At 43.0% G+C, this 18,093-nt stretch overlaps 1 protein-coding gene across 2 annotated transcripts in view; it reads left to right on the top strand.

Moving 5' to 3' along the window:
- Window positions 1-18,093, top strand: part of CDAN1 (codanin 1) — a 34,771-nt gene extending 16,678 nt beyond the window's left edge. The window contains exons 13-28 of one of the 2 annotated variants that reach the window (XM_065636025.1): window positions 54-197; window positions 834-1,000; window positions 1,622-1,703; window positions 2,414-2,503; window positions 3,737-3,791; window positions 4,724-4,857; window positions 5,569-5,672; window positions 8,412-8,561; window positions 9,012-9,075; window positions 9,571-9,649; window positions 10,645-10,802; window positions 12,410-12,517; window positions 12,897-12,960; window positions 14,292-14,494; window positions 15,235-15,342; window positions 16,388-18,093. In XM_065636025.1, the coding sequence (XP_065492097.1) occupies window positions 54-197; window positions 834-1,000; window positions 1,622-1,703; window positions 2,414-2,503; window positions 3,737-3,791; window positions 4,724-4,857; window positions 5,569-5,672; window positions 8,412-8,561; window positions 9,012-9,075; window positions 9,571-9,649; window positions 10,645-10,802; window positions 12,410-12,517; window positions 12,897-12,960; window positions 14,292-14,494; window positions 15,235-15,342; window positions 16,388-16,513 (1,836 nt within the window). In that variant the 3' untranslated portion in view covers window positions 16,514-18,093. Of the gene's footprint in view, window positions 1-53; window positions 198-833; window positions 1,001-1,621; window positions 1,704-2,413; window positions 2,504-3,736; window positions 3,792-4,723; window positions 4,858-5,568; window positions 5,673-8,411; window positions 8,562-9,011; window positions 9,076-9,570; window positions 9,650-9,770; window positions 9,871-10,644; window positions 10,803-12,409; window positions 12,518-12,896; window positions 12,961-14,291; window positions 14,495-15,234; window positions 15,343-16,387 lie in introns of those variants that run through there. The other variant, XM_065636027.1, reaches the window with a different exon arrangement.

Raw genomic sequence — 18,093 nt, forward strand, 5'->3', positions numbered from 1 at the left:
TTGCTTTGCCAGTTTAGGCTAGCGTTGATCCATCTTGCTTTTCTTCATTTCAGGATGAAAAGAAGCGTTTCACTGTGGTCCTCTTAAGCCTACGACTCCTTGCCAAGTTCCTCGGGTTTCTTGTTTTCTTGCCATATCGCACTGTGGAGCAACCAACTAGAGATTTGCAAGACTCTGCAGTAGCGTTAAGAAACCAAGTAAGAAACGACACTCTAAGAAATCTAACATGGCCTTTTGCTTGACAGGAAGGAGGGAGTTATGAATAGTTATGCCCTTTCAAAGTGAGCCAGTGGTTCCTGGGATGATGTTGGACTGTTCTGTGCCCCTACTGCTCATTCTGGGGTTGGGAACAAAGGAAAGAGGAGTTTGTGTAAGCTAGAAAAGAGGGAGCAGTGCAGTGATGCTGAGGTACTCAGTCTTCTGTTGTTTCTGCTAGTCTGAGGCTGTCATACCAGAACTCTGACCTAGCTAAGAACAGTTGTATTTATAGTGTAAAATCCAGCTATCAGGAATGTTTCTGTTAGTTTCACACCCATCTCCTAGCGGTGTGTCCTACTGAATGCGAGGAGGCAGGGCTTAGACCTTGACTCCACTTGTACATAGTCAGGCTTATAGCCTCAGTTTTCAAAGTCCCAGTGGGAGCTCTGTTTGCTCTCATAGTGTGGCTTTTACCTCTGCTCATGGACAATGAAATGTTTTAATTAGCCAGAAAGTCACCTCTTATTTGTACAGAAGATTAATTCCTAGAAAGAAAAGTCTAGATATAAAGTTTTTCCTTAAGTATCAAAAGGTCACGTCAAGCTGCTGCTTTTAACTTCTGTTGTCCCATTAAGACCCTGCCTGTACTGGATGTATTGAAGCTTCTGAGACAATCTATTCGGGACCAACGTTCTATCCTCACTATTCCTTGGATTGTGGAGTACCTTTCCCTCATGGATCATATTGCTCCTTTCCTTGATTACTACAGGAAAGTATTCTGTCTCTTGCTGCAGGTATACAGGTAAGAGCTTGGGAAAGGATATTCGTTGAGAACTTTTCTGTGAAGGTTTGCTTGCTTAGTTGAGGTGCCTGGTGTTTGAGAATGCACGTTGGCCCTAGTTGGAGATTCTTATAAAAGTACTTTTTTGTGTGTGTGTGCAAATCATGAGCACTTCTTATCACATAAAGTTGCAAAGGGAGCACTTCCGAAACCCAGAGATTAATATTTTAATGTGTGTTTTGTCCTTAAGTAAACAGAGTTCTTTAGATCCTCTCTCATTCTACATCTGCAGCTGTGAATTTTAAACCTTGAATTTGAACCTTAAACCCACAAGGTCTCCCATGCCTAAATAATGCTCTAGTTTTCTTTCCTATATACATGAGGAAATTTGGAGCATTTTCTAGAGAGTTACTTAACACTAGCTTTTGCAGTGTAAACTTAAAACAGCATGTTATTCAGATGCATACATACAAAAAAGTAGAGCTTGCTCTACTTGTCGTTAGGCAGATAAGTAAGGAATGTGTATGTGGTGACAAGTAGTATAATTAGAAAGTGAGTGATTTGAGATTTTTTTTTTTACCTTAATGAAAACTGAGCTACTGAAATCTAACTCTCTCTCTTGCTCCTTTTGGTGCATGGCAGGTTAATGGTCCTTTCTGAAGATAAGGAGATGAGTTTCCTGAACAAGCTGCTGATCCTTGCAGTTCTTGGTTGGCTTTTTCAGGTAGAGTATCCTGTGTGCACACAACTCTTCCCTGAAGAAAAAGTGAGGCACAGAACTCAATAGAAAACAGTACTGAAATGAGTTAAAACACTGCAGAACAGTAATTTATTGTTTTATTGGTGGTGGTTTGGTTTTTTTTTTTTTTTACACTAGTGTGAGGTTTAAAGAATTCTCTGTGTTCTAATGAGAATTATTTTCCTTTCATGGAATTGTGTGAAGCAATGTTGGTTTTCCAATAGGAGTTTTAATTGCTGCTGAAACACATTCTGCTTATAAATCTGCATCCTTGTAAGCAAATTGACAGCTGATTCCTGTTAGAACTGGAAGCTGTTGTGACAAAGATAGAGAGCTAGCTGGCAGCCTTGAATTTGGGGGGAATTTTTTCTCTGATAAAGGGATGGTGTATGTGATGAACTTTGAAAATCCTTTTGTGCTTCCAGTTGGAAGCAAGGTAACTGCTTAGCAGGAACTTGTTGGAAAGCTGAAAGATACTGTATGGGGAGGGTAAGGAAGGTGCCTCATATTATTGTGACCAAATTAAATCTTCGGTTTTATGGAGAGGTTCTCCTTAGGGCAGAGAGGATCCTTAGTGCTATTTTTTTGTGTGTGTGTGAGTGGCGGGTTGGTGGGATTTTACTGTTTTCTTTATTAGAAATGGTGTGAGTTACTGACTACTGTTTGGGTTGTAACTGCTGGGATTTCTGTTTCAGGTTCCGTCAGTCCCTGAGGAGTTGTTTTTTACCACTGATGTGAGGCAGGAGGGATTGATGATGGATACTGTGACATCTGCTCAGGCTTTGGTGAGTTAGTGTAGTAGCATGTCCTCTGAATCTGTGAATGAGGGTGGACTTAGCACAGCCTCAGGAGTTTAAGATTTTATCAGGAACTTGGCTTCAGTGCAGCTGCACTGAGCGTATGTAGGCAAATGGTCGTGATGCCCCAGTTTGTCCAAGTATGTCAACTGCGTTGTGTCCCGGATTGTCAGTTGTGTGTGTTACAGCTCTGGGGCTTTTGGCAGGCAGGAGCCATCTCACCTGCTGCAGTGGCGTACAGAAAAGGTGCCAGGTTATGCTGAAGGATCAGATGCTGTTTTCCTGCTCTCTGATCACTGCAGTACAAGGTGGGCTGGTAGAATGGTAGCTCTTCCCAGAAATAAATACTAGTAACGGTGAACTCAACAGAAATAGTAAGATAGGACTCTTAAGAGTGAGGTTGCTGTCTTTGGAGTCACCTGTTTTCCAGTTGCGTGGTAAAGGGTAGCTGAACTGAAAACAGTATGAGCAAGCAGAAAAGGAGCTGAGTTAATAGCATGTGTGATGTTTCAGATAACTCCCAGACATGCAAGACAATACACAGGCTTCCTTGAAAAAATAAATAATATGTTTGCGAGGATATATATGTATTTTGTTCTAATTAGAAAGTTCTGTTCTGCACTGTCTCTTCAATCGCAGAGACAAAATGCAGAGATCAGCTGTTTGTGTCTTTGGTTTTGTTTTTGCCTTTTTTTCCCGAAAATGAGTGCAGTACACACTGCCTGCGTGGATGTGATCTGAAGTTGCTTTTCCTCCCATGCCCCTGGCTGCGCTGTGTAATACTGGGGTGGCATTACTCCCCAGTGTGGTGTTCCAGTGAGTCTGGGTGAAGACACCTGTGGAGGTGTATTGCTGACAGATGTGCCTCGTTTGTTCTCCTCCATGGATAGGTTTCTCTTTTATGAGCAGCAGCTGTGGCAACAGTCCTGGTTCTCTTCTGTAACCATCAGGTTTAAGCTGGGCTTTGGCAGTGATCAGAAACAAAGGTTGAGCTACACTAGCTAAATGTAGAGCAGCTCATTGTATTACAGGGCTGGACTGAGCACTTAGGCTGCAAAGTTCATACTTTTACTGTGTGTTTGGAATCCAGTTATTTTTATTGTTCTCATGGAAAGGCAGTTCTGAAACCTTCCCGTGACAACACATATGGCATTTCTGACTTGCTGAAAACTGTTTATTTCCTGCCGTGTCCTTTCAGCATTTCCTTCCTTTTCTCACCAGGACTCTGTGCCCTTGGTGGATCAGCAGTTACTTTATACCTGCTGTCCCTATCTTGGTGAGTATTTTATTTATATTTGCTATATAAATAAATATATTAATATATATTTATTTTTATTTAGATTTTAAAATTTTATTTATGTTTGTCCTTTGGTACTGTGGGTCCTCAAATCATCTTTCTTACACCTTCTCACTACTTGAGGTCTCAGTTGTGTATGGGTCAACCTTGATAAAAAGCTGTTATTGCAGAAGCTCAGGCAGCTGTGAATAGTATCTGGTGAAGCTGGGGGAGGGAGGCTGAACGGTCAGGATAGTGGATCTACAGAGCTTGAATACAGAGGGACAGGGGAACTCCTTTGAGCGTATTTCTGCTGCCAGGCAGAGGGGAAGAACCCTTTTGTGCCCCGGTGCTTTATTGGGCTATTGTCTGAGAGATCTTCTTCCTGGGATCTGTCTGCCATTGGTGAAGTCTCTCTCTGTAGATAATAGAGTCCCAGATGGTGGGATGGTGCTCCCCTTCCTGGTACTTAGCTGCTAGGAAAACCATGTTAAACCTGCCTCACGAAAGCTTCTAGGGGTTGAACATGTCTTCAAGCTTTTCCCCTGGTATTTTCTCCCGACTGTTGGAATTTTGTGTAACTTTGCTTGGCTTGTCGGCCTTGTAGACTTTACAGTTCCTGCTTGCCATGCTAAAAATGGATGCGTAGAAATGACTGCTTTCTGAGCCTTCTGAAGAAGTCCTATGCGCCAGGGAGCTTTTTGGAAGCCTGCTCTTTTATCTTTGGAGCCTTGTCTGCCTTGCTATACCCTGCCAGTTAAGTGAGCGGGATGCCCCTCTGCTTTTCTGAAACTTCAGCTTTGAGAAGTTTCGGAAGCTGAAAGAATCTGCTCTGGAAACAGGACTGACAATATGAAAGACTCTCCCTTGATTTTTGATTTGTTCCCTTGCTCATGGGGACAATGACTGCTTTTGCACATGTTTCTGTACAGGTGAGCTGCGGAAACTGCTTGCCTCTTTTGTGGCTGGTAGTGGAGCAAAAAATGGTGGATTTATAAGGAAAATCACTCCCACAGCTGCAGAGTCCTTGGTACCCAAGGCTTCTGTCACACAGCGGAAACTGCAGGTAATAAAATCAGGGACTCACAAGGGGAAGCAGGGCAGGAGACATGGCTTGTGTGGTGGTAGGGTACACAGTAGCAGCCCGATGCCAGGGAAAGCAAAGCACAGGCCTAGGTGTCAGGGGACATGGTGTTTAACAGTTGGATATCCTTACGCTTCACTCTTCTGCTATAGTTGTGCGGCTGGGATACTATGGGAGTGGTGAAATCCAGGTAACTTCAGTAAGCATTCCTGCAGTTGCAACAACCAGCCTATTTCTCTCTCCGTCACTTGTTTAACATAAAATGTTGGTATGTTTCTCATGCTCTGTTTTGGTTAGGTTGTAGCAATGTTTTCCACCAAAAGAACTAACTGTCTTGGAGCCTACAGAATTACCAGCCTGTAATTAAGAGAGGATCCTTCCTTCCCAAAACCAAACCCTATGTGGTGACTAACTACTAGTAGGTGCTGTCAGAACTTTCCCATTCTTCCTTTTACTGGGCATTTGCTTTTGTAGCTTCATAAACCCTGATAATGAGCTTTGGGTAAAATGGTTAGAAGGAAATAGGGAGCAAGTATTTTACAAGGGTGCTGAATGCTACAGTAGCAGAAATTCCAGTGTAGGCAAATTTAGTGCCTTTTAGCACAATTCCAGATGGTAGTTCTGTCCGTTCCTGTGTTGAGGAGGATCTGGGTGGAGTACTCTAATGAACTGTAGCGCTTTTCTGTTGAACAGGTAGAGCTGGAACAGGCCTTCTTCCACAACCAACCTCCCTCCCTACGGAGAACAGTTGAATTTGTGGCAGAGAGGGTGGGATCCAACTGTGTTAAGCACATCAAGTAAGTGCTGGTGATCTGTTCTGTGCCTTAAGAAGTAACTTTACACTATCGAGGCAGAGTTGATCGTTTGTGTGTATGGGGGAAGGAAAGCTTCCCTCAGAGCATGCTGTATAGCAGAACATCAAGGCTATATAAGGCTATGACAGTGGGGTTCAGCAACATATGGATGACACCAAGCTGAGTCGTGAAGTTGACATGACTGAGGGACAGGATGCCATCCAGAGGGACCTGGACAAGCTCAAATTGGCCCATGCGAAGCTCATGAAGTTCAGCAAGGCCAAGTGCAAGGGCCTGCACCTGGGTCGGGGCAACCCCTGGTATCAATACAGGCTGGGGGATGAAGGGATTCAGAGCAGCCCTGAGGAGAAGGACCTGGGGGTACTGACGGATGAAAGATTGGACATGAACCAACAATGTGCACTTGCAGCCCAGAAAGTCGATTGTATCTTGGGCTTCATCAAAAGGAGTGTGGCCAGCAGGTCAAGAGAGGTGATTCTGTCCCTCTGCTCTGCTCTGGTGAGACCCCACCTGGAGTCCTGTGTCCAGCTCTGGAGCCCTCAGTACAGGAAAGACATGGACCTGTTGGAGAGGGGCCAGAGGAGGCCACGAAAATGATCAGAGGGCTGGAACAGCTCTGCTGTGAGGACAGCCTGAGAGAGTTGGGCTTGTTCAGCCTGGAGAAGCGAAGGCTCTGTGGAGACCTTATTGTTACCTTTCAGTACTTAAAATGGGCCTGTAAGAAAGATGGGGACAGAATTTTTAGCAGGGGCTGTAGCAATAGGACAAGATAATGGTTTTAAAGTAAAGGAAGGGAGGTTCAGGCTGGACATGAGGAAGAAATATTTTACAGTGAGAGTGATGAAACACTGGCACAGGTTGCCCAGAGAGGTGGTAGATGCCCCATCCCTGGAGACATTCCGGGCCAGGCTGGACGGGGCCCTGAGCAACCTGATCTAGTTGCAGATGTCCCTGCTCATTGCAGGGAGGTTGGACTAGATGACCTGTGAAGGTCCCTTCCAACCCAAACTATTCTACGGTTCTATGATGGATGAACCACATATACCAAAAGAACTGATGAAACCGTGCCAGTATAATTTTAATACAAATTCTAATTTCAGCAGGATTAAAATTACTGTACACGTAAAATTTCATTTTCAAACTTGAAATCCAAATCCTCTCCTTAGAATTGTCATGTTTGAAAGCATTGTGGGTTTTCTCGTGCCCATAGTGCACTACCACCAATAGTAGTTATCATTCATGTGAAGAACTAGCTGCAGACATTCCAGGCCAGGCTGGATGGGACTCTAAGCAACCTGATGCAGTTGAAGATGTCCCTGCTCATTGGAGTGCGGTTGAACTAGATGACTTTTGGAGGTCCCTTCCAACCCTATCCATTCTATGGACATCTGAGTATCTGATTGCCATCTTAGAGGGGCATTTATGAAGAGTTGCAGAGAGGAGGGTTGTATGACTGTGGGACACTTGGTATGTGAGCATAGTGCAGCATTTTGAGAGTTTATATCCCTTTCAGAATGTTCTTGCTAAAGATAGGAACATCTCAGAGGTCAGAAGGGACCTCTGGAGGTCATCTGATCCAAATTCCTGCTCAAAGTGGGGCAAGCTTTCAAGTTAGATCAGGTTGCTTGACTCTTTTTCCAGTTGAGTTGTAAAAGTCCCTAAGCATTGGGGATCCAGCAGCCTCTTAGTATCACATTCCAATGCTTCATTTTCCCAGGCTTTGTGAAAATTGTTTCCTTACATACTGTCAGAATTTCCCTTGTTCCAGCTTGGGCATGTTGCCTGTCAACAGTTATCTGCCCACTTCCTGGAAGTGTCTTGTTCTCTCTTTTCTATAACCCTTCCCTCTCCCTTCACCTTCTCCTCTTCTCCAGGCTAAGCAAAACCAGCTCCCCCAGTCTCCTAGTATGTCATGTGCTCCAACATCCCAGCTATCTCAATTTTTTTTCTTTTTTCCTGCAGTCTCTCAAATTGTCAGTGGCTTTCTTGTGCTGGGCTCCCAAAGCTGGACACAGCACTCCAGGTGCAGCCTCACAGTGGCGAAGGAAGCAGTAACTTCACTTGACTTGCTGCCTGCACTGTTGCTAATGTCAGCCCAGTACAAGGTTGGCCTTCTTAGGACACTGCTAACTCATCCAGCTTGTCTGCTGGACACCCCAGATTCTTTTCTGCAGAGCTGCTCCCTCGCCATCAGATCCCAGCCTGTACAGGTGTGCAGTCACCACCCCGTTGTCAGGCCATTTCTCTACCTTGTCATAGTCCTGAATGGCAGCCCTACATTCCAACATGTCACTCATGAGCTTGCCGAGAGTTTGCACTGTCCTGTTGTCCAACTTGTTGAAGACATTAAATGGTATAAGCCCACAAGGAGTGCTGGTCTTAGTGGGCTGCTGTTGACACTTTTGAACTTCGGACCACTATCTATTGGGAGTCTAAGGATATTGCTGCCAGAAAAGATACCTGCAGCCATATATGTTTCTATTAAAACCTAAAGGCTTTTGACTTTTGAGTCTTAGTGCTATTTTGCTGCTTTCTTCCTCACAAAAACAGCAAGGAGATGGTACAGTACTAAATGCAGTGTGATTAATTCTTTTTTAGCAGAGTGGTTTCTTGTATTTGAGATGAGTATCCTTCTAACTGGGAGAACAGCAGGTTAGTGCGCACCATTTCTTGTGTTGATTTCAGTCCGTATGATTGTTCTTGTTTTTGTTCTTGTACCAGGGCAACACTGGTAGCAGAGTTGGTTCAAAGGGCTGAAGTCATGTTGCAGGATAAAGTGAAGGAGGAGGATGCTAATCATGACAAGCTGCTTGAAGAGGTGTGCGCCCACCTGTATGAGGAAGGGGCCCAGGCACTCATCAAAGGCAGAGAGTAAGGAGGAAAAGTTATTTAAACTTGTGCCTTCCCTTCTCTTCTTACTGCAGAATCTATAAGCCTAATTTGGCTTGGCCTGTCATGCTCAGGTTCTGGTGATTATAAACCCTGACCTCTGCTCTTCTTAGGATGACCGCTGCACCTCCAGCCAGTTAATGCCGTGTTTGTAGGAAGGAACAAAGGTGCTGTCTGTCCCTCTGCATCCGGCTTCAAGCAGCCATGCACTTCAACCATTGTATTTCCCCTCTTTGGAAAACTGACTATTGCAGCTTGGTGGCTTGTAATTGTTCTTTCCTGTCTGGTTCTTTTGGTCTGACTTACTTCACTGCAGTCTTCCAACCAGTTTTGACTGTAAGAGTGTGTGGAAGTTGCTATGGTAATGAATGTCTGATTGTTGACCAAGAAATTTGACTAATCCTGTGGCATGTTTTCTTTCTTTTCTTGCAGATTTTGCAAAAAGAAAGGTCCTGAGGCGGTAAGGGTGTTATTGCCGGAAGAGACATCTGCAGCAGTATGTATTTTCTCTAAAACTTACTAAAGGCCTTGACTTTAAGTCTGGGCCATTACCACTTTTCCATTGCTGCTTCACTGATCCCTTAATAGCTTAGGAAAATGGAATCTATTGATGCACTTCCGTGAGGACTAACAGCAAAGGAGAGTCACCTCTGCCAGACTGCCACGGGTATTTTGGCTAAAGTGACACTCTAGCCAGTAGCTAACTGTTGGGACTAGAACAGTATAGAAATTGCATTCATCTTGCAAAGATAATGCTTTCGTTTTAGCATCAACTTCCCCAAGAGTTTATGATGTTTGTATGGGGTTTATGAGGTTTGGGAAATCAAAATGGGTCAGTCCTATTGCTCAGAGCAGCAGTTCCCCCAGAGGTGGTGGTGCTCTGTTTAAATGTTGGATGCCAAAATAAAACTTCTTCCTTCTGACATCTCACTGACTACAGCGCTGTGACTGTTAGTAAATCTCCTATCACTTGTTTATCCTCCCCGTGAAGGTTTTAAGTAGCGCGGAAGACATTGCGGTGGAACTGGCTACTGAGAAAGCCTGTGGCTGGCTTTCTGCCAACATTGCAGGTGAGTCTCCTTACCTTGAACTAGGGCTTCTAATGTGTGTCTTGTACTCTTTTTCTGAGATCGAGGAGTAGAATTTATTCCAGTGTTATAAAGTACTTGGTCCTACTCATTTTTCTTTTAGTGGGAAGCATGCAGTTGCTCTGTCCCTCCTTGTTTAGGAATAAGAGGAATGATTTCTAGCTCCAAGAACCTTCTTCAGGGATTTTTCAGGCTGGGCCCATGTAAGTGATTTTTAGTTATGGAGGCTTGTAGGATGGTGAGCATGAATGCTGTTGAAAGCTGCTTCTGAGAGTGTCATCTAGGCTGAAGTTGTCTTAGCACATCAAATGTACGATACAGACAGCTGCTCTCTCAAGCCACCTAATGGTCCTTGTGTACAGAGTGCTTCTGAAATCCTCTGTAAAACAAGCATCTCTGTGACTGGCCGTGTTTTCAGCAGGCTGAAGGCAACCGTAGTCCTTTTACTCTGTAATAGTGCTTTGGCAACACTTCAGAATCTCTGAAAACCTAATGTTTCAGGAGGTTGTGCCAAGAATCTGGGGAGGAATATCCAGCACCATTTGCAGCAGCAGGAGTTCAGTGTTTTGGATGCCAGTCAAAACTTATTTTGGTAGAAAACATATGGCTTTCATGGGCACAGTGGCTGAACTGGTATGATCATGCTGAGTCAGCTTTCTACGTTGGCCTTGCTTCCTGGCTTAGCTACTGTGTTCATTAAACCTGCTGAAATATCTTGATGAAAAACAAGATGAGTAGCCAGTTGTACCTGGTGGTAACGGGTGGCCGCCTTGTAGAGCTGTGGCTTAACACACTCTCTACCTGTGGCTCTGCCTGTTAAATAAAGTAGGAGTTCAGAGTGAGAAGGGTTTCAGAGTGTAACCTGTCCTCTCCTCATTCGCCATGGCTCTCAGAGTGAGAGGCTAATACAGGTAGTGTTTGGAAACAGTTGTCTGCCTCAGCTGAAGTAGACAGGATTTGTTCCCTGTTCTTTGTAGCCCTCATCAAAAGAGAAGTGAAGGCAACCTTCAACAGGATGCTCAAAGTCCCAGGACTTCCCCTGCCCGGCGAGGATGCTCTGGAGTTCAGAAGGGACTGCCCTCCAGGCTGTCAGCACCATGCTCCCTTTCCCTCCCAAATCATCAATGAGATTAAGGTACATAGTGTTCACCTCCTGGCTTGCCCTGACGCCCTTTGTATTTTTCGTCTTTTTTGTGTGTGTATTTTGCCATTTGGTTGGTTATTGGGTTTTGGTTTGGTTTTGTTTCATGTTTGCATGTTTGTGTGGTGGTTGTCTCTCTCTTTTTTTTTTTTTTTTTTTTTTTTTTTTTAAGGGGATGTTCTGGTTCTAAGGAACTGGCTGTGAGCAGTGTTAAGGAAGCATGATAGGAATGTTTTTTTCATCCCCCTGCTTGCTGTCTGCGTGTAGATCACAGTTCTCTGGTCAGGAGTAGTGTCTTAAATACAGCATTTCTGGTAACATGGCAGTGACCTTTTTGATACAAGTAGCATAGAAACCATAGTGTGGTGAACGTTGTGTACAACTGTATGCTGGAGAGCCAGTATATTAAAATAGCTACTTTTTTGTAGACCTGCTCTTTTTACGGAGAGTCTCCTGGTCTCCATTTAGAGTAAGTATTTCCTGTTGGTCCTTCCAGTTCTGTAGAACTTGGTAGGCTGTTCCATCTTATACACCAGGAATTCTATATTGAATTAAGTGTCAGATGAATCTCTACAAACCTGTTGAAAGATTTTTGCCAGTCTACATGTGACCTTCATTCAGCTACAATTAGGGTGAACCAGAATATCTTAAAAAGAAGGTGGTGGTGTGGAGTTAATTTCAGCCTTAGATCCAAGCAATTTTCTGTTCAAGCTGGTTCAAATTACATTTTGGTCTTTTTTCCCAGGCTTTTAAAAGGTCACTGCACTTGTAAAAATCATGCAGTTATATAACCTGTGTGAATAACCCATGAGGAAAAGAAGAATTCTAAAAGCCTCACTTTCTTACTGTTATGCATTCTGCCTATTATTTTTGCTGCTTCCTGTCTGTTTGAGCCAGAATACTGGATCTCACTGTCATTGCATTCCCAGCAATTGTATAAGAATGAGTACGCATCCTTTAACATTTTCTTGCTTGAGCTAAAATAAGACGACAAAGGTAAGGTATGTGAGGAAACCAGGGGCTTTTTCTGTAAACTGTTGCTTTTTGAAGATATTTTTAAATGGTATCTCGAGATACAACTTTTAATTATTTTTATTTTTATCTTGGGTTTCTGATACTGGCTGGTAAATTGTTGATGATGGAAAGTGCTACCACATGTAAAATTGGCTAAACCAGTTTTTATACCAAAAATCTATTAGCACTCTTCATGCTCAGCTTTGACTCTGGAGCTGCCTTGACAGTATCAGAGGACTCTGGATTTCTGTAGCACTTCTACCCTGAGCTTGCTTGCAGCGCTGTCAGATTTATCTAGAGCTTTCAGAGCTAGTTACTTTTAAGGAGAATGAACTGGTTGCCCTCACTGACCTGGACTTGATAACATTAGTGAGAACTATGGTAGAAAATCAGACCTAGGTAAGGTTGTGAAAAAATTCAGCTTTAATCTGTCTTATGAAATGAGGAGGTTACTACCTTAATTTTTTTTTTTTTTTAATGAGGACCTGAGGACCATCTGTGAACTGCTCTGTCATGGGTCCAAAGATCTGTTTGTGGAAGTGCAGGACACTAATAGGTGAATTACTGCTGTCTTTTTTTCTATCAAGGATGTGCTCTGTGTTGCTGTGGGCCCCCGGGATGAGGCTGAAGTGATTGACTGCATCTGGCTGGAGAGCTTGCTGGGAAGATTGAGTCAGACACTTCGATGCAGAAAGGTAGAAGCAGCAAAAAAGCAACAAAAACCCCCTTGCACCACTTTGAGCTGTCTTCATTCCTGTAAACTTGTGAGCTTGCCTTGCCTCACAGTTGAGTTCAGTTGAATGTTTTTTGTCTGAGCTCAAATGTGACAAGGTTGCACTGTGGGTTTTTTAATACTGTGTAGATCTGCTCGTTACTTAAAATTAACCTTTGTGGATCCCCTTTTCATAAATGATCTTTTCTTATATTGCAGTCTTTAATGGTCACTTGATCACAGCTCTGTGCTTCTTGCTGTAAATTGCCTGCTCCTCTCTGATATTTTTCTCCCTTGTGAAGCACTGTTTTGTTCAGTGTGCAGTATGGGCACAAAGATACAAGTGGTTTTGTGTTTTCCAGTTTGTGTGTCACACATCAGAACAGCAGCTGGCAAAGTGCACAGTTGAGTTGGCCTCTTTGCTGGGTAAGTCAGTAATTATAAGCTATTTAAGACTGGAATCTGTTATTACAGTTCTCTTAAATCCTCGGTGTCAGAGACTTCGGCATGTAGAGCCCATGGCTGTTTGATTCTCTCTGGTGTCATTGCGTCTGTAGGGTTTTTTTCTGTCAGTTTTGGTAGTTGCTCTTATTCCCTTCCACTTTCTGCAAAACAGCATTAAACTGTGATCAACCATCCTTCAGATCTGCTGTTCTCATTCACATCTCTGTTTTTTATTTATTGATACCTTCATTTAAATATGTGGTATGTTTTCCAGTATTTCTGCCTCTGAAAAGTTGTGGCTGAGTTTTGGTTGTTTGTTTTTTGGGTGGGGTGGTTTTTTTGTGTGTGTTTGTTTGTTGTTTGGTTTTTTGTGTTTGTTTGTTTGTTTGTTGTTTTTCCTAAAAGAAAGGGCCTGCTCTCTTAAATTATATTTTTATGTTTCCTTTTTATGTCTTCACTCCTGCGAGTGTTTTCAGTTTTGGTGTGGTGATTTTCTTGTTTGTTTGTTTGTTTTTCTTTCTCTTTTTTGTGTGTTTCGTGTGGGGGGGGGTTGTGTGTTTTGGTTTGTTTGTTTTGTTTCTTACTCGCTCTGTGTTAAATACAATGTTTTTCTCAGCTGGAGCTAGGGATCTGGATGCAAGTGTTTTATCCCTGGGCAACCTTCTAGTTTCTTGGGTTTAGAACCTTCTTAAGCAGCTTTATACATGGTTCATTCTTTTGGAAAGCAGTTCACATCTGAATATTGTGAAATTCCGTTTTGGGGGGCAGCAGTGTAAATCTGCCCCATTCCATTAGCCTGTCCCAAGGAAGGTCTGGATCTTCCCTCTGTGTATGTTTATCTGCAGTTAAACACTGTTCAGCTTTACTTTCACATATATGAAGTTATGCAACTCTTCCTATAGTCGAAACTATGAGCAGCTATTTAATCTGTTTATAGATTTAAATGTTGTTCTACTGTGTTACTCTCCTTTGGAGTAACACTTAGGTCCTCTTTTATTAAACATTAGACTGACTTTTGTTTAGTCAGTCATCGGTTAAGACTTGGGGCTATATGCCAACCAAATGGTATTCTTTATCTGAGTAGTATAAATCTCTTCCTATGTAATACTTGTTTATTTTGTTTCAAAGCTCATAATTTTGCATGTTTTTAAACTCCAGCCCTCTTAGGTTCACTGCTTTACACTCACTAAGTGTTTTTACTTCAGTGGTTGTGTAGATACCAGTTACGCAAAATGTGCTGTTGGACCAAGATGATGACTATAAACGGAAAATAATGCAGCTGTAGAATTTTACCTTTCTTCCTTTTCTTACAGTTTCAGATCATGTTCCTCTGAGTCTGGGGATCAAGTCCCCAGAGAAGGGCTTTGAGAGGGTGCGTGTGAAGAATAGTCCCACCTATGGCCTCCTCAAAGTGTTGCTTTCTGTCTGGAAGGAGGACTTCAGGACACCTGTTCCTGTGCAGCTGATGTTCAGCAAGAAAAACATTGGTTACCTTGCAGAAGCTAAGCAGCGAGAGGTAGAGTTTATTCACATCTCTGGAGCTGCCAGTTATCCCCCCTGATCTGAGATATGGATGTAAGAGCTCTGCCTGCCCGTGGTGTTCACTGATTGCTCGTGTGAAGGAGGCCAGCGGGTTTGGTCTGTTGTTAGCTGGCCTTGTTTCTGCAGGGCTGGAGACAGAGAGGCCTGCGTAGCACTGGTCAGGGTTTGATACCTGTCTGGTGCACACAGTTACATTTAGGAGCAAACAGCAAAACAGCCCATTTGGCTTGGGAGCTTATGAAGACTTGAGCACACATGACTTTGTAATTGGTTGCATCCGTGTGTCTTTTATCACCTTTCATTTTCGCGTGCGTATTTGTGTTATAAGATCCCCAGCTGCGAAGCTGAAAATCACCCTATTTAGTTGCAGGCTAAAACCGGCTTATTTCAGAAGGTAGGAAAAGAATTTTTCAAGCTGTTCTTGAACATCCAGGAATTAAATACTTGCTGTGTTTGGAAAACTGAGAATTAGACATTTTGAGACCTTATGGTAGGATACAATGTATGACTTAAAGGAATTTTGTTCGCTCATTTTGGATGTTGCTCTTAGGTGTCCTTCATTGGCACACCCAGATAAATAATGTGCTTTCTCCTTTTGTTCCTTTTCTCTACATTCTGCTCCAAGAAGAAAAACGAATTGTATAGAAAAAACCGAAACCAAACCCCATTTCTTTGAGTTGTTGATTTTTTTTTTTTTTTTCCTCTCTTCTGCAGTGGGATTTGTTCCTTTTTGTGCTTCATGGTCTTGTAGAACATGAACTAATGAGAACAAGTGAAATAGAGAGTTGCTTGCATAGCCTCGAAGAGCTCCCTTGGCCCTCAGTAAGTAATTGGATGTGCGTGAAAAATAAGTGAAATAAAACATAAATCTACATTAACAGTCAATCCTTGCATTCTGTTTTATGTAGATGAAGCCCATAACCTTCCCTATGTATAGTTCCTGCTTAATGCAGCAGCAGGACTGGCTTCCAATAAGCTTGTTTACTTTTACTAGTGTGTGGCAGAAATCTGTACTTGTGTGAAACCCAGCATTGCCCACACAGTGGAAACGTTTCCAATAAAATTGTAAACCAGTTTGCAGACCAGCTGGCCCAGTTACCAGCTCTCAGTTCTATCCTGAATGTGTTTGCTGTGTTCCAGCTGACAGTGATGTGGGAAGGTTCTTAACTGACCAGACTTGCATTTAAACCTCTTTGCCTGCTACCCCCTGCATGTGAGAGGAGTCAGACTGTTCTAGCCAGAGTCAAAATGTAGGAAACCACCCAATGTGAGTGTCACAGGGATGGGGCCAGGCTCTTCTCGGTGACAACCAGTGATAAGACAAGGGGCAATGGGTACAAACTGGAACACAGGAGGTTCCACTTAAATATGAGAAGAAACTTCTTCTCAGTGAGGGTGACAGAACACTGGAACAGGCTGCCCAGGGAGGCTGTGGAGTCTCCTTCTCTGGAGACATTCAAACCCGCCTGGACGCCTTCCTGTGTAACCTCATCTGGGTGTTCCTGCTCTGGCAGGGGAATTGGACTAGATGATCTTTTGAGGTCCCTTCCAATCCCTAACATTCTGTGATTCCTCGCTAGAAATGGGCAGTATTTTAAGGCTGGTGAGTACTTACGTATCAGAGATGTTTAAGCACTTTAAATTGGGGCAGTGATCTTTTCTGAGAAGGATGTGGGGATTAGAGGGGAGACTGAACGTGTGGAGCTACAGACATTCATCTTTGCAGTCAATTTTGTAGCTTGACCAGGCTTCTGCACTTGGAAAATCATTAACAACATGTTTAACCTTGTGAAGTTCTTTACTAGAAAAATTAAGCCTCTCGGTTGACATTCGTTAATAAGGCTTCTCTGATTTGTATCTGTTGCAGGACTTCTTAAAAGAACTGGAAATGCTGTCCAGAGTATTTATATCAGAACATCATATAGAAGAGCTCAGGACTAAACCCTGTGAGCTGACCAGACAATCTCTAGGTACCGTGATGGCACGAAGTTAGTGGAGGCGGAATTTCTGTGGACAAAAAATTACAAATGAAGATGCAAACGGCATTTCTGGTGTTTCTGAATGCGTTGGGAGCTCTTTGCTGGGAGCGTACTGCAGATAACAGGTCGCACTGTGCCAAACCTGCACTGGTCTTGCTGTTCACAGACATTTTGCTGTGCTGACTCTGCTGAAGGATTTACATCAGCCAGTGGATCTCCAGGTCAAAAGTACTTTAAGCACCTTGATTGTGGCTCAGAGCAGCCATTTTATACACTCGGACACTTTTTGTATTTGCACAGCAACAGGCTGTGACCAAAACCAGGAATCAATTCAAGTGGACAAGTTACTTCGTGATCAGAGAGATGGTCTCCTGATGGCTGTCTCTTAACCTGACGTGGTTTCTCATCCTGTCAGAGGAGGGAAGAGGTGAACCCGTATGATATAGAGATGAACCTATATTTATTTTTCATTGTAAGCTCAATTTTGAAGGTTTGATTTTAATTTTTTTAAGACTCATTTTAAAAGTTAAACCATATTAAATATATACCCCAGAACATTGATGGCATTATTCTTAAATGATGTAGATGCTTAAGTGTTTTTCCATCTCTTGTTGGAAATGAAACTTGTAATTTCCTGGGGATTTAAATAGAAATAAGGGAGAAAATAGCTGTTTATATTTTTTACTGAAGAAAGTATTTTTAAGACACTGTTATAGTATGTGAACATAAATGGCATCTGGCTGCTATTCACTTTTTTATAATCCTCCTTGCCTTGAGTTTGGGTTTTATCAGACAGGAAGTGCTGCAGCAAGAAAACTACAGCCTTGGAAGAGCAGACACCAAAGTTGTGAAAAATCCCTGTGCCAGCCCCGGTGAGCAGGTGTGGAAAGGAATCCTTCTCGTGGAGAACAGGGGCTGTTTTCTGCCCCTGCAGGTAGCTCATCACCAAGGGGGTGACCTGCTCTTCACCCACCCCAAGTATTTCCTTGAACTGGGGTTTGTGGTAGGGACTGCTGGTGGCTGGCACAGTATAATTAGGTGCTCATTAGCTGTCTGATGGGATTTTTTTTTTTTCTTCCCCCCGTGTAGCAGTGAGGATATGATTTCGTTTTGTCTAGGACTGTCCTATTAGTGCAGGGTTTTGTTTTCAGAAATCATTTTGTGTTATGTAAGAAAAACATGTGAAAGCCAGGGCTTTTCAGCTTGCTCATTAACTCACCTCTTCCTTGTATAAGAAGGTGAAAAAGCTAACACCTTGGAGTCAGTGATTTAAGAAGAACCACAAACAGACCTAATTAGGTAGAACTGTAGCATCTGTTAAAATATATTTGCTACAGAGAGTGAAACCATAGAGGTGCAGCAGTGTCCGAACTGTACTGAGCTTTTTGTTGGTTACCAAGCACTGCAATGAAAGATTGGGCATGTGCAATGTGCATGCCTTATTTGAGGGGTTTTCTGACATGCTTGTAGCAGAGGGTCCCTAGAAGCAGCGATGCTGGGTATGCAGCAAGGTAATACAAACCGAAATAGCAAGTACAGAGTGTTGTACACCTGCTCCCTGAGGCTGAGTATTACATGGCAATTTGCTGCAGAT

The sequence above is a fragment of the Caloenas nicobarica genome, chromosome 5, assembly GCF_036013445.1.
Source record: "Caloenas nicobarica isolate bCalNic1 chromosome 5, bCalNic1.hap1, whole genome shotgun sequence".
NCBI lineage: Eukaryota > Metazoa > Chordata > Aves > Columbiformes > Columbidae > Caloenas > Caloenas nicobarica.